We start from the raw sequence: 12,959 nt of genomic DNA on the forward strand, positions 1-12,959 counted from the left end.
CGCTGCGAGCCCGGCTCCCGTAGCTGAGCTCTCAGTCTTGCGACTGGGCGTCTCTGGATGGCAAGTTCGAAAAGCCCGGCCGCTCGCTGATGGTCGCAGCGTCGCTTAGTCTTTAGTGCGGTGTATTTGCCTCAGTCCGTGCTGCTGAACGGTTTACGTGCGCTGCCTTTACCACAAGCATATAATTCTGTCGCAGCAATTTAAAAAGGCCTAAAATGTAAAAAACACGGGCCTTGCAAAGCACTGGCTTTTTAGATTTTTAAACGCTAATTTCTGCTGCTGCTTTCCAGCTGAGTGAGGCAAAGACCTCAGACAGACAAGCTTTGCCCCTCCACAGTCTCCACAAGGCCGTGGTTCTCACAGACTCTTAGACGCATTTGCGGTATTTATTGGGTCTCGCAGATGTTTGTTGTTCGTCATTTTATGTTGTTAGAGTTTCTGGCAGTCTTTTTTTTTTTTTTTTTTCCTATGGCTACTGCTAAGTCTTAAAAACCGTGTTTCTGTTATGCCAACCATACTAATCGGGAGAAAAGTTTTACCTCAGAAAACCATGTAAATCCACAATGAAATCTCAATGTTACTATGCTTCTCTCAGTCCAAGCACTTAAAGTGTCATCAGTGGAATATTAGGGGCTTTAAGATATACACCAAAACAGTCAATAACAATGAGCAAGTGAGCTTGTAAATGCATTTGAAAAGCTTAGTTCCTCAAAGTAACTGCAGCCATTAATCTTGAGGGGTAAACAGGAGCTGTCAGACTGCTTGTTTGAGGAAAGCTGGCAGAACCACACACCAGAAAAAACAAGGGGGGGGAGAATAATGCCGTAGGGGATCGCATTGCCAATGTATTGTTTTCATTACATGCGCATTTTGCCGGCACTGGCCCAATGCACGGCGCCGAGGCTGACTCCAACCCCACAGAACCGGCACTGGCCCAATGCGCGGCGCCGAGGGCGACTCCAACCCCACAGGCCTGCAAGGTGCCCGCCGGGGCAGCCTACAGCTGGCTCCGCGCACTCAGCCGGGGACAGTTTTTGGAGTTTTTCTGTCGACAGCCAAATTCTGACAGGAATGAAGGAGAAAAACATTTCCTTCACACATCGCAACAGCTTTCCTGTCACATCTGGACTGTGGCAGGCGAGGAGCTGAGGGCAGAGCCGCCCCACCGCCGCCCGGGCTGCGGCGTGCCGACGGGTCTGAGAGACAGGCCCGGGGACTGAGCACCCTCGCCTCAGGGGTGCCCTGCCACCGGGGCCGGGGCGGGCAGGAGGCCGGGCTGCCGGCTCCGCCGCCCGGAAGGACGGTGTCTGCCTGTCCCGTGACCGCGGTGCAGCCGGAGCCGCCGCGCCGCACCGCGCCGCTGCCCGCCTCAGCCAGGGGCCGGCGGGGGGAGCCGCCATGGCGGCGGACGCCCCCGGCACCCTCCCGGTTCAGCTGGTGGAGCAGCCCAGGTGGGTGGGTCGCTCCCCTCGGCCCCGGCGCCGCAGCGAGAGGCCACGGCCGCAACGGAGCTGCGGAAGCCCGCCGCCATTTATCCCGGGGCGGGCGGGCGGGCGGTCTGCAGGCGGGCAGGGGAGGTGGGAGGACAGGTGGGACGGTCTGTTTCCAAGCCTCTCGCCTGAGGTGTGAGAGGGTTTTGACTTGCGATCCTTTGATTCGCCTCAACACAAACAGCGTGACGCTTGCGTTTTGTGTGGCCCCGGGAGCACCCTCGCCTCAGCCACGTTGGCCTGGGCGTGCTTTGATTTCCCCGCCGGCAAGCGGGCGTGGGCGCCGGCCCCCTTCTGCCGCAGGGCCGGGCGCTGGGCACCGGCCCCTCCTGCCCCTTCTCCGCCAAACGCGACCGCCTGCTGCCCAGGCGTCCCTGCTGCCTCCCGCACAGTGCCCCTGTGGCAGGAGGGGAGTAATTAATTCATCTTTCCTCCTAGCGTTTTTAGTTGGTTCAGAATTTTGGGGGTACTGATTATCCTCTTGTCCTTTTGGCTATAAAAGAAGTGCCCATGCGATTCCTTGGAACGGCGTAGGCCTGGCTCTGCGTTGGTATGACTGCGGCACCTGCCAATGCATGCTCTTTCCCCACGGAGTTGCACTCGGTGTGTGGAAGTAGAATGCCCAAACAGTTGAAACGAACCTTTTTACCTGTGTTAGCACTGGAGAAGGGTCTTTTCTTTTTTTAAGTTTAGTTGCTTGCGTATGATTGCACTGCGGAAAGGATGAGTCTGGCGTTTCCAGGCTTGGATGTGTGAAGTTGTGAGGGATGCCTTCACTTAACACTTCTGACAATTATCTTTGATGTAGGTGCTTAAAATGCAGCATGCATGTTGCAACATCAAGGCCAAAGCCTGTAAATAGCCTTTCATCGGGCCTGCTTGTAAAAACCCACATTAAAAAAAGAGATCAATCAGCACTTAGATAAACATGTCCCCATGACTGCTCTGTTTGTTCTTAGTCTCTTAGTACCAACACCACTATAAAAATATCTGTGAAACAAAGAAGCATTCTAAATACTGACACAAAAAGGAATAAAGTTAACACCTAGACTTCTGCCAACAGATTCCCCTATGGACTACAATATTATTAATGTGATCTAGAAAAGGGATTGTACAATGAAATGGCAGAAATTGCTTCTGCTAATTGGAAGAGTGATAAACTAGTCAATACTAGGGGAGATGACAAAAAGGGGAAATTATAGAGGGACGTAATACAGCTTTGTTACTGGGTGCCAAGATGGAAAAGTACTGAAAGATCTGTTAAAAAAAAGCACAAAAAATAGTATTTTGTAGCTTTACATCTAAAGAAATCTTATAAAACATTTGAATATATGTAGTTGGACAGTAACACAGCTTTTACAAAGAAGTATAAACTAAATAATTGACTGTGAAATTTTGTAACATCTGTTTCTCATTGCTGTCTTCTTACTTACACTTTGCATTAACTAGGCTTCCAGTTCTAGTTTTAGACTAAATGTAGAAACCTTAGCAGGGTTCCTGTTACTAGATTTTTGTTAGTAGACTAAAAACAAACAAACAAAAATTTAATTGGCTACATGCTTTAAAGCCAACAGGGTATGTCGGTATTGTAAGTCCCATTTTAAAGATTATTTTTCTTGTATTCTTACTGCTTTTTCATCATTTTAGTCTGTTGCTTACATTAATTAAAGTTAATAGGTTAGTGTGCAACCTAAATTGCTTTAAGGTAGTTTTGAAGTGAATCACTGTCAAATTTCTCATGCTTCACTAAGATAATGGCTTAATCTCTTCTCAGTCTTTATTTACCCAGTTCTTACATGACATTAAAAGCATTCCAGCTTTGCAAACACAGGGCAGAAGCTAGATACCTTTGCAGTCTTAGGAAATAAAGCAATATGCCGAATTTTTCTTTGCATCAGAACTTTCAGTGGCACGTCTAGCACCTCCAAATGGAAAACCTGAAGAACTTTCTGTGAACTGTTGCTGTAAACCTGTAGAGTAAATACTAAGTAAGTTGCAGGGATAATCTGAGGTTTGGAATTCTAGTTCTCTGCATACGTATTTGTACAGAAATGCGGTAGTATCTAATATGGAAATTGATAAAAGTCAAAACTTGGAAGAAAATGAATTTGCTCAGGCCTGGTGCGGTCAGATCTGACTTTAAAGGGAGTGCCTCTGTGTGTATGTGACAAATCCCAGTGCCACAAATGAGCCATTGGTCCACACTGCCGGATTCTTCCTCAATGGCAAACAGTTTTACAGGGTTGTGGCATAGGTAGCTGGAGGCCATGGTATTTTGCTACCCCAGGCAATTGCCTTCCCTGCTTCTGTCTAGAACCAACCTAGACAGAGGACTTAAATAAAATAAGGCCCCTTCTATCCTTTTCAAGTGAACATACACGTTTCTTAATTAGAATATTCTAAATGGAGTCTTCTCTGTCACAATGAATGTTATATGAAGAGCAAAAATAAGCACCTTAATGTTGCTCTTGATGTAACAGACAAAACACGTAATTCAAAAAGTTGAATTGAACTTACTTCAAGAAATGTGGAAACTTCCTGCCTTTCTTGCAAATATAGTCCTTCTAAATGTTTCTAACCCACCTTTCAGATTGCAGAAGCTAAAGGAGATGTTTATATCAAAATTTGGATCGGCTCCCAAGTTTTATGTTCGTGCACCAGGGCGAGTCAACTTAATAGGTAAAGAGAAAAATTAATATTCTGTTATTTTATCCGCCATCATAAAAGCCGTGTAGTTCAAAACATAGAATCAAAATAATGTTGGTCTTAATTTTATTTTTTTCAGAGAAGTTGCTTGTGATAAATGGAAAACAGAATATAATACTTTACTAGCTTTTACTACACCTCATTACAAACAACTGCACACTCAAATATCAGTTTTGGAAAAAACATTTATAGTAGTGATGGTTTTGAAAATTGGAGTAACTTGCCAGCTTATGGTTGGATACCATTTTTTTGAAAGGCTTGGGAAATTTAATCTAAAGTAGTTGATGAACAGTGCATCCACAAATTAAATTAGTATTTTTTTTTCTTCCATTATAATTTGTTACCAAATATAACCAGCCACACAGCAATGCATATGATAAAGCATGAAATGATTCTACCATCATCTGCTCTTCTTTACTCTTCCATAGAGTGGTGTCCACAGAACTTAGAACAGTGGGTTGTGATTCACTGGCAGACTGGAGAGACACAATTATTTTGTATTTAGGTTTTACTTGTATTTCTGTGGCAGCCTTATTTTTGAGATTTCTCTATCCATATTAAGATGGTACTCTCCCTAGAGCTCAATTTCTTCGATATTCATAAAGTAACCCTACGCATTTGAAGACATTGTAACTAAAAGGATCCTGCAAAACAGAGCTTTAAAAATTATTTAGTCCATTGTGCAATTAATGATAATTTTTATCTTGGTGCTGTGTGAACATATCATATAGATTAAATTGACGGCATATGCTAACTGGGAATTACTTCCAAGAGAGAGGATGTTTACTACATACATTTTCTACTTTAATATTACTTTATGTGTTGTATGTAACTGTATTAATGATTATTTACATATAATTATTATCTTCTTGGAAAAAAAGTCCAGAAATTTTATGAAAAATAAAATATAAAATTTCTACCACAAGCCTTTGCTGGTGGGCTAATGAATCACCCACATAAGCAGAGGAGATCACATAATGAGGCGTCCTGTGGTGCCTTTATCTCTTCCAGTCATCAGTTAAATGTGACTGATTTGACTTAATTTTTTGTACTGTCACAACAGTGTACAAATAATGTGGCCATTCTCATTGCTGGACAATAATCTATGTAGTGTTTTTTTAATTTTTATAAGCCAATGTTAAAACACAAAGATTTATAAACAGATGCCATAGATAAAATCACTAAAGAAAGAAGAAAATTTTTGTGCAGTAATATAAAATGGAGGAAATGCACCCCAAACTTTAAATAATAAGAGTTGAGACTATGCTCAGAAATTGTCTTGTATGGTAAACAACACTGAACCCCTGTAGAAGCCCTGTTACTGCTATTCTAGAAAGAATTATTCCAAAATATTTTAATTATCTCTTTTCTTTGGTAGGAGAACATATAGACTACTGTGGTTATGCTGTGCTCCCTATGGCTATAGAACAAGATATACTGATTGCGGTAGAACCTGTAAAAACTAAAGTTGTGCAACTGGCAAATGCCAATTCTTTGTACTTGTAAGTAATTACTTTGTTTATTCACTAATTTTTATGAACCTCTTTATGCAAGTGCAATACAGGTTAACTTCTCAGAGATCTGACAAACTGCCATTGCAGTATAGAGTTTAATTCTGTAAAATGATATAAGCAGATGGGATCCCATTGATGCTATGCTGTGCATATTAGTTTAGAGCAATAGGTTTGCTACTTCTGTTTCCCACCTGTCTGTTCAGATATCTCTTGTGAGGCCTCTGATTTTTCAATCTTTCTAAAAGTGCAATCCTGTCTTCCCTTGTTGTAGCTCATCTTTCTTGATGTAATCCCCATAACTGGCAGCAGTTCAGTTTCTCCTGGAGAAGGGAGTGAAATGTTTTGTAATCAATTACTGCCTATGTAAGCTAACATTACCCTGCTCTGGAGAACCTGGGACTGTGTTTTCACAACACAATGGCTTTAGCAACAATCCTGACTCAAAGAATCTGTATTCCCTCTCTTCCACTTCCTCCACAGCTGCTTGTTTGCAGAATCAGAGACTAATTTAGGTTGGAAGGGACCTTTGGAGATCCCTTGTAACCATCTTGATGGTCTTCTGCTGGACTCCCTGCAGTTTGCCAATGTCTTTCTTGTATTGGGAAACCCCAAAACTGAATGCAGTATTCCAGCTATGGTCTCACAAATGCTGAACATAGGGAAATAACCCTGCCATTCTTTTCAACTTCAGCCACATTTTTCTGCCTTCTTCCTTGTAACAGACTGATATTTGTGTGGTTGCATGGCAGTTCAGATCAGGTCACTTATCCACATGAACTTTTGTGGGGATTTTGCAAAAATCGGAATCAGGACAAGCTTAGTTTAAGACATTTTTATTAAGCCATTGGTTTAAGCCAATGGTAAATTACTCCCTGAAAGCAGAGTGTATGGCAGCACAGGGACAGGAACATACTGCCAAAAGTGGGAACTATTTAAACACATATTCCTGCTTAAAGCTCAGTTTGTTATAAAAATATGTTCTGAGCTGCTGCCTGCAAGTAAGGCAGTTGAAAGGAATTTTTACTTCCGTGGTAAGTATAAATACTCAAATGTTTTTCATTCACTTTGTAGAGTATGTTTTCACATTATAGCTGGGCTGAATTAAGAGTTTGCCACCGCCAAAAGGTGATGGCTTGCTTCTTTTACCCATAGTCTCCCTGTCTCTGCTTCTGACATTGATCCACCCTCTGCCTTTTACTAGGTCTAGTACTTGTTTGATTTTAAGGTAAAGTGCACTATTCACCTATTTTTTGCCTGGTTAATTTTCTGTCATTTTAGTGAACTGAATTGCCTTGCACTCAGCACTAAAGCTGACTTGGGGTAAACAGTGGGAACATGCAGTGGTGAGCAGGGGGATAGGAAATGGAAGACATGAGTGGGACCTTTCCCTTTTTTAATAGCAGCCTCCAGCATGGCTTAAGCTGTATTGCAAAACCATTCTGCAAGAAGCGGTAGTTCCAGACTTATAATAGCTTTGATTAGGAAAAGTTGTTATAATGGATACTAAATAAAGCAGTAACCAAAAGGTAAACATTTTTACTTGGTCTTTAAGCTTTGGCACATTACATCACAATTGAAATGGCCTTCTCCTAAGGTACATACATTTCCTACCAAATCTGGAATTACAGCCTTTGAATTCAAATTGCATACACAGTCACCTTATTTTTATATCTGCCCTGGTTTCAGTTTGAAATGGTATGTTTTAAACTGTAAACCAAGAAGAGGTCTCAGAATACAGCATTAAGCATTTCTATTTTGTTGAGACACTGCTCCTTAAAAACAAAGCTAAAACATGCCCATAATTTCATAACAAAGAAATATTTTTCAACACTTTGAACGTTACACCACATAACAAAACTGTTGACAGTGTATCTTTTTTCCCAGCCTGTTACACTGGTAGATTTATGCCTGTGGTGAATGCATATATATAGGCCTTTGGCAAACAAGGACTAACCATAAGCCTCCGCAGAATCACTATTTCCTATTTCATTCTTGTTTCATGAACTGGTAAAATGTGTAACAGTTCTGTAGCCCTCTTCCACCCTGATGGTTCATGTTACCTTTCAGGGAAAACAGGACGAAGAACAGGTTGGAAGAAAAATCACCTATGTGTTTTTAATCAGAAATCATCCCAACTGATCAGATGCCTTTAGTGTTATTTGGGCTAAAACAGCATTCAGAAATTACAGTCTTTGGAAGTTCCTGGTACCTCCCCTTCACATAAAATCTTTGTAATTGAGAAGTACGTGTACAGAGAATATATGACATGATACTTCTCAAAATGCCTTCAGACATACCAGAGGATGATAATTATCAGTTGGTTTCCATCTTGTGGCAAAACCTGAAAATCTTTTTTAAAAAAAATCAGATTTTTTTTTTTTTACAGAGGACTTAAACAGATAAACTAACAGATTGACAAGACAATGAGGTTCTGTGACAAAGAGCCAAATTTGTCTCCCAAAAATAAGGATTAATTACTATTCAGACAGTAAAAAACACCTCAGGCACATGTGTTTTTCACACTACTTAAAAAACTCTCCTCTTCTAATTATGCAGAAGAATTGGAATGCTTATATCTAGCTTGGAGGAGGGGCAAGCTTTCCCAAGAATCCTTTAAAACAGAAAGGCTGGAACAGACAATATCAGTATTTTTACTTTATGGGTATGTTTTTCCCAATTTTTTATTTTATTTTATTGTAAAGTTCTTATATCAAACTGTCTGCCTTCCAGTAGGAGGATCAAAGGCAAGCCTGAAGATTTACTGATTTAAGATAACGCTTGGGCGTTATCAATTTAGGAATTGGTTTTTACAACAAATTGAATGTGATAACAAAAAAATACAGTTAAGGATTCTGGGCATCTTGACAGTACCACATTCTGTGTTTGTGTGAATTATGTTCATGTGAAACCTGCCAAAATCAATGCCAATTTTTCTTTCATTTTCTATGCAAGAAGATTGCAGAAATGAGCAAAATGCATTTTAAGAAGTCATTATTTTAATTTGTCTTGAGAACCAGCAAATATAATCATAGTTTATGTCTTGTTCATTGAAGTTTTACTTTGCCTGATTGTATAAAAAGAATTACGAAGATAAAATACTTTACAACTCTTTTTTGAGGGAAAGAGGACTTCACATTTGCTTTCTGTTAATCACTTTTACGCATTGATTTCCATCAACATTGCTTTTTTACAATAATAATTTAGGATTATTGTAGAGAACAAGCATAAGCAAACACAGGATTTTTTTAATTTTCATGACTTTTGACAAGTATTTTCTATTTTACAAGTACTTCTGGTTTTTTTATTATATTGAAAAGCCATAAGCAAAATGATTTTATTTTATTTTCTGGGAGATTGTTCTGACTACACATGAATCTCAAATTGGAAGAATTTTACAGCTATTCTCAAACTTTTCTTGTACTGTAATCTCAATACTCCCTTTCAGATCTTTTGTGTTACTCTACAAATCCCAGTAATTTCTGGCACTAACTTTGTACAATTCTTTGATGCTGCATTTTTGATGATGTCCTGTAAGTGGCACTATTTTGAACAGTTCAGATTGACAGACAGCAATTTGTATGTTAACTGTACACCAATCTCTGATATTTCTGCACTGTACTGACTGTTGAAATTGAATGTATAACTGACAAAATGGTAATTCTAAGTTGATACTTAAAGTGTAAGATCTGTCATGTAACATTGAGCTAGGAGCAGGTTGTAGACTGGTAATACAAGTGGAGTAGCTCACTACAGCACAGCTAGCATTAGACCAAGCGAAGAGGCAGGATTGTGGGTCTTTTTGTACACTGGTTGTCAGCTTTGGGGGTTACATAACACAAAAATTGCAGCCTTTAATTGCACCAGAATAAAGTGAAGTTTTCAGCCATCATTTGAAGACAATTATACCATTGTAAAGATTCTTTATATTAGTATAACTGTTTCTCCATAGGTAACAGAATACTTTACCATTAAAAACACCTTCACACTGGTATTCATTACAGGTATTAACTAGTGATATCATTTTGGATAAAAATAAAACCAGCATATCACTAACCTACATAGTTTACAGATACAGAGTGGGACTAGCATAAGAACAAAAAATTCCATCCCCTTAGGAGTTGCAGACTGTCCCCTGCTGTATAATTTCTTGAAAGTGGTTTTATTCCCATTAAACCTAAATATTTCCAGGGAATTCAGCTGCCTCTGTTCATACTGTTTGGCAGACCTTGCCTTGTAAAGCACAGCTTAGCCTGCAACTTTTGAATATTTTTTGTTAGCTTTTCTTGACATTCTCAGTGCCTTTCCTCTTTCTGTGTTGGGCATCTGCTGTAATGACATCAGGTAGATACAGTTACTGGACATTCAACAGTATAGACTTCTAAACAATCTGCAATTCTTGGTGCTTAATGTGTGCTCCTCTAAGGTCTCTGTGCATCACTCCATGCTCACTTTGACAGCACCAATCTGTAGCAGTAGTTTCTTTAGGAGCATTCAGGCTTAACATTTTTATTATTTTGAAATGAAGATAGAGTAGGAAAACCATTATCAGAATTATCCTGGAGGAAATAGATAAACTATTCTAAACTAAATTATTTGATTTGTATCTTGTAACATACATAAAATAATTTTGGAGCACTAGGCTTGTTTTAGTGAAGTGCCATTCAGAGCAAAGGTAATGAAGATGAATTCCCGAGCAGGGATTACTAGAGAACCTGAAGTGTATTTATCTCTATTCTAGGTTTGACAGATATGACTATTTAGATTTTCACTTCTCTAAGAGATCAAGAGAAAATACACACGTAATGGAAGGCCTGCTGCCTTAATTAAGGATGCCAAAGTCAGTTTAATTTCTGAATTTATTTAATAAATTCTATAACTTAAGCAAAAATTCTTATGCTTCAATCTAAAATATCCTTATAGAATTGATTAATAAAGAAGATCTGTACAAAAAACCGCAAAAACCATTGCACTGAAGAAAATTAACATCGAAATGTTTTTGTTCATCAGCAGGTGGCAGTAATAAGCCATGTTTTTTTCAAGCTAAGTTTACTGGTAAGTTAAAGCCTCAAGGTTTTTCTGTTTTTGCAGGGATTTCAGTACTAGTGTTAATAACATTCAGATTAACAAAACCAAACCTCAGTGGCATAACTACTTCCTGTGTGGACTGAAGGGTATTCAGGTAAGCCAAATCCATTTAACTTATGAAATTAATGTAGAAGTAAAATACGACAAGCATACCTATTCACCCTCAAAATACTTTCCTGCATTCTATAGCTTTTCTTGACATACATTTTAGTATTTTTATGTGAAAATTTGAAGAGGAGATATGCGTGGGTTTGTTTTTAAATATTTGCAGATCCCTATTTTCATTACATAAATTACGATGGCAAATAATTACTTATTTAGTAAAGTCATGATCAAACTCATTATCAAGATGACATTTCTCTATTTTGAAGTTAAACATCACGCTTTCCGATGGAATCATCTAATTAAAATCTGCTTTTAAAAAGCTTTGGAGGCTTGTCTGTCAGGACACAAAGATCATATATTAGTCCTTTTCTTCCTATGGAAACATGTTTAAAAACATTAATTTCCATTCATGTTGGAAACCTACAACTTGTGCACAACTGAGTGAAGCTGACTCATGCAGTAGGCAACAGAAAATGTAAAATGTAAGTAAACAGCGTACAGGAGAAATATTCCAGTGAAAACCATTACTTAACCAGATTTTCAGTGTGTGGAATTTGAATGGGATTTTCAAAATTTCCTGAGTTGAGTGCAGCTATGCAGGAAATGGCACACTTACAGTAAAGGCAGGAACACTGAACAGATAGACATTTACCTGTCTGCTCATTTGAGCTTTATCTTCTCCTTTGTGAGCTAGCCTGTCTCCAGACTGACTTGAAGACTGAACTGCTTGTGAAACTAAGTGCTGATTGTCAGTGTTGTCCTGGGAGGCAGCCTGAACTCACACTTGAGGCTTCCTATAAATCTCACCTGCTGTTTGCAGGTGATTCATGGCCCTTTGAGAAAAAACATGATGACTTCTCAGCTTGATGTCAATCCAGTGATATTTCTGGAAGGGCAGATGGGATAAACAGTGATGGCTAGGTCAGGAACAGGTTGCCACAGGCAGCCCAAATTATGGGTGAATGTGCTTTTTGAAGCACATGAAGCTTGCCTCAGGATAGGCCATCTAGGTCACCCCACAGGATGATCCAATAGATGAGGACTGCAGGCAGCCAACAAAGCCTGCCTCAAACCTGCCACCGGAGCCTTCAAAATACAATATTTGGAATAATCAGTGCCACAAGTCACTTTATTACAATCCACAGTTCCTAAACAGACCCCTGCCCCTATGTTTAGACCCCAATAAATTACTTACGTTTGCAGTAACATGAGTATTTTCAATTTTGTGTTGCTCAGTAACACAGGCATTTAAATTGCATTGACTGTAGAGATGTAGATTAGGTTTCTTTACAATATATCTTTTTTTATATTAAGGCTAGCATGACCAATTGACTTTATTTATTTTGCAGTCTGCTACTGAGATTTGTTTCCTAAGGACAAACTTTCATACTTGAAGGTTAATTTGCAAAACAGGTTTGCAGACTCTAGCACTGGCAGAAAATAAGCATAAATGTTACAGACTTAAGAAACACTGAAATACAAGTACTCAGAGGGTCCAGCGGGATAATCTGTTTATATTAAGTTGAACATGCTATCCTTTTGGGACAGAACTATTGCAGAACTTGGCAAAGTCCATTTTCATTTTTGAAACTGAAGTACGTTTTCTATTTAAACATCGCGTGATAAGTTTGTAAGCCTGATTCACATTCAAGACAATCCAGAAACTGTGGATCAGTTTCTGGTTACTCAAGCATTTTCTGGTTTTGAACAAGCCTGTCTAGCGTTCTTCATGAAGGGGCATGGGCAGCAATAGTATTTGAGGTATGAATTCCCTTATATTTGTAGAAAGGGAAATTTAAAATAATATGAAGTGATGGTAGAAGACATTAAAGGAGGCTCTTTGTGTTTGCTAATCTCTATCATTGGTATTTATGGTTGAAGTTGTTTCAGGAAAAGTAGTAGAAATCTTTTGAAGGTGGGCATTTCTTTATGGAAACACTGCCATTTTTTCTGATTATTGACATTGTAGCATAGTTTATTGACATATAAATCTGTATCAGAATGTAGCTATTCATATAACCTCCATATACATTCAATGATTTTTTAATAAGTACTGCAT

The 12,959-nt window shown here is 39.3% G+C and overlaps 1 protein-coding gene across 3 annotated transcripts in view; it reads left to right on the forward strand.

The window, feature by feature from the left end:
• The first annotated feature begins 1,293 nt into the window (after positions 1-1,293).
• The window catches only part of GALK2 (galactokinase 2), a 50,289-nt gene continuing 38,623 nt past the window's right edge, over positions 1,294-12,959 (forward strand). Inside the window, exons 1-4 of one of the 3 annotated variants that reach the window (XM_069798299.1) lie at positions 1,294-1,451; positions 4,081-4,169; positions 5,575-5,698; positions 10,781-10,889. In XM_069798299.1, the coding sequence (XP_069654400.1) occupies positions 1,399-1,451; positions 4,081-4,169; positions 5,575-5,698; positions 10,781-10,889 (375 nt within the window). In that variant the 5' untranslated portion in view covers positions 1,294-1,398. Of the gene's footprint in view, positions 1,452-2,074; positions 2,094-4,080; positions 4,170-5,574; positions 5,699-10,780; positions 10,890-12,959 lie in introns of those variants that run through there. The other 2 variants (XM_069798300.1, XM_069798301.1) reach the window with 2 other exon arrangements.

The sequence above is a fragment of the Haliaeetus albicilla genome, chromosome 12 (assembly GCF_947461875.1).
Source record: "Haliaeetus albicilla chromosome 12, bHalAlb1.1, whole genome shotgun sequence".
NCBI lineage: Eukaryota > Metazoa > Chordata > Aves > Accipitriformes > Accipitridae > Haliaeetus > Haliaeetus albicilla.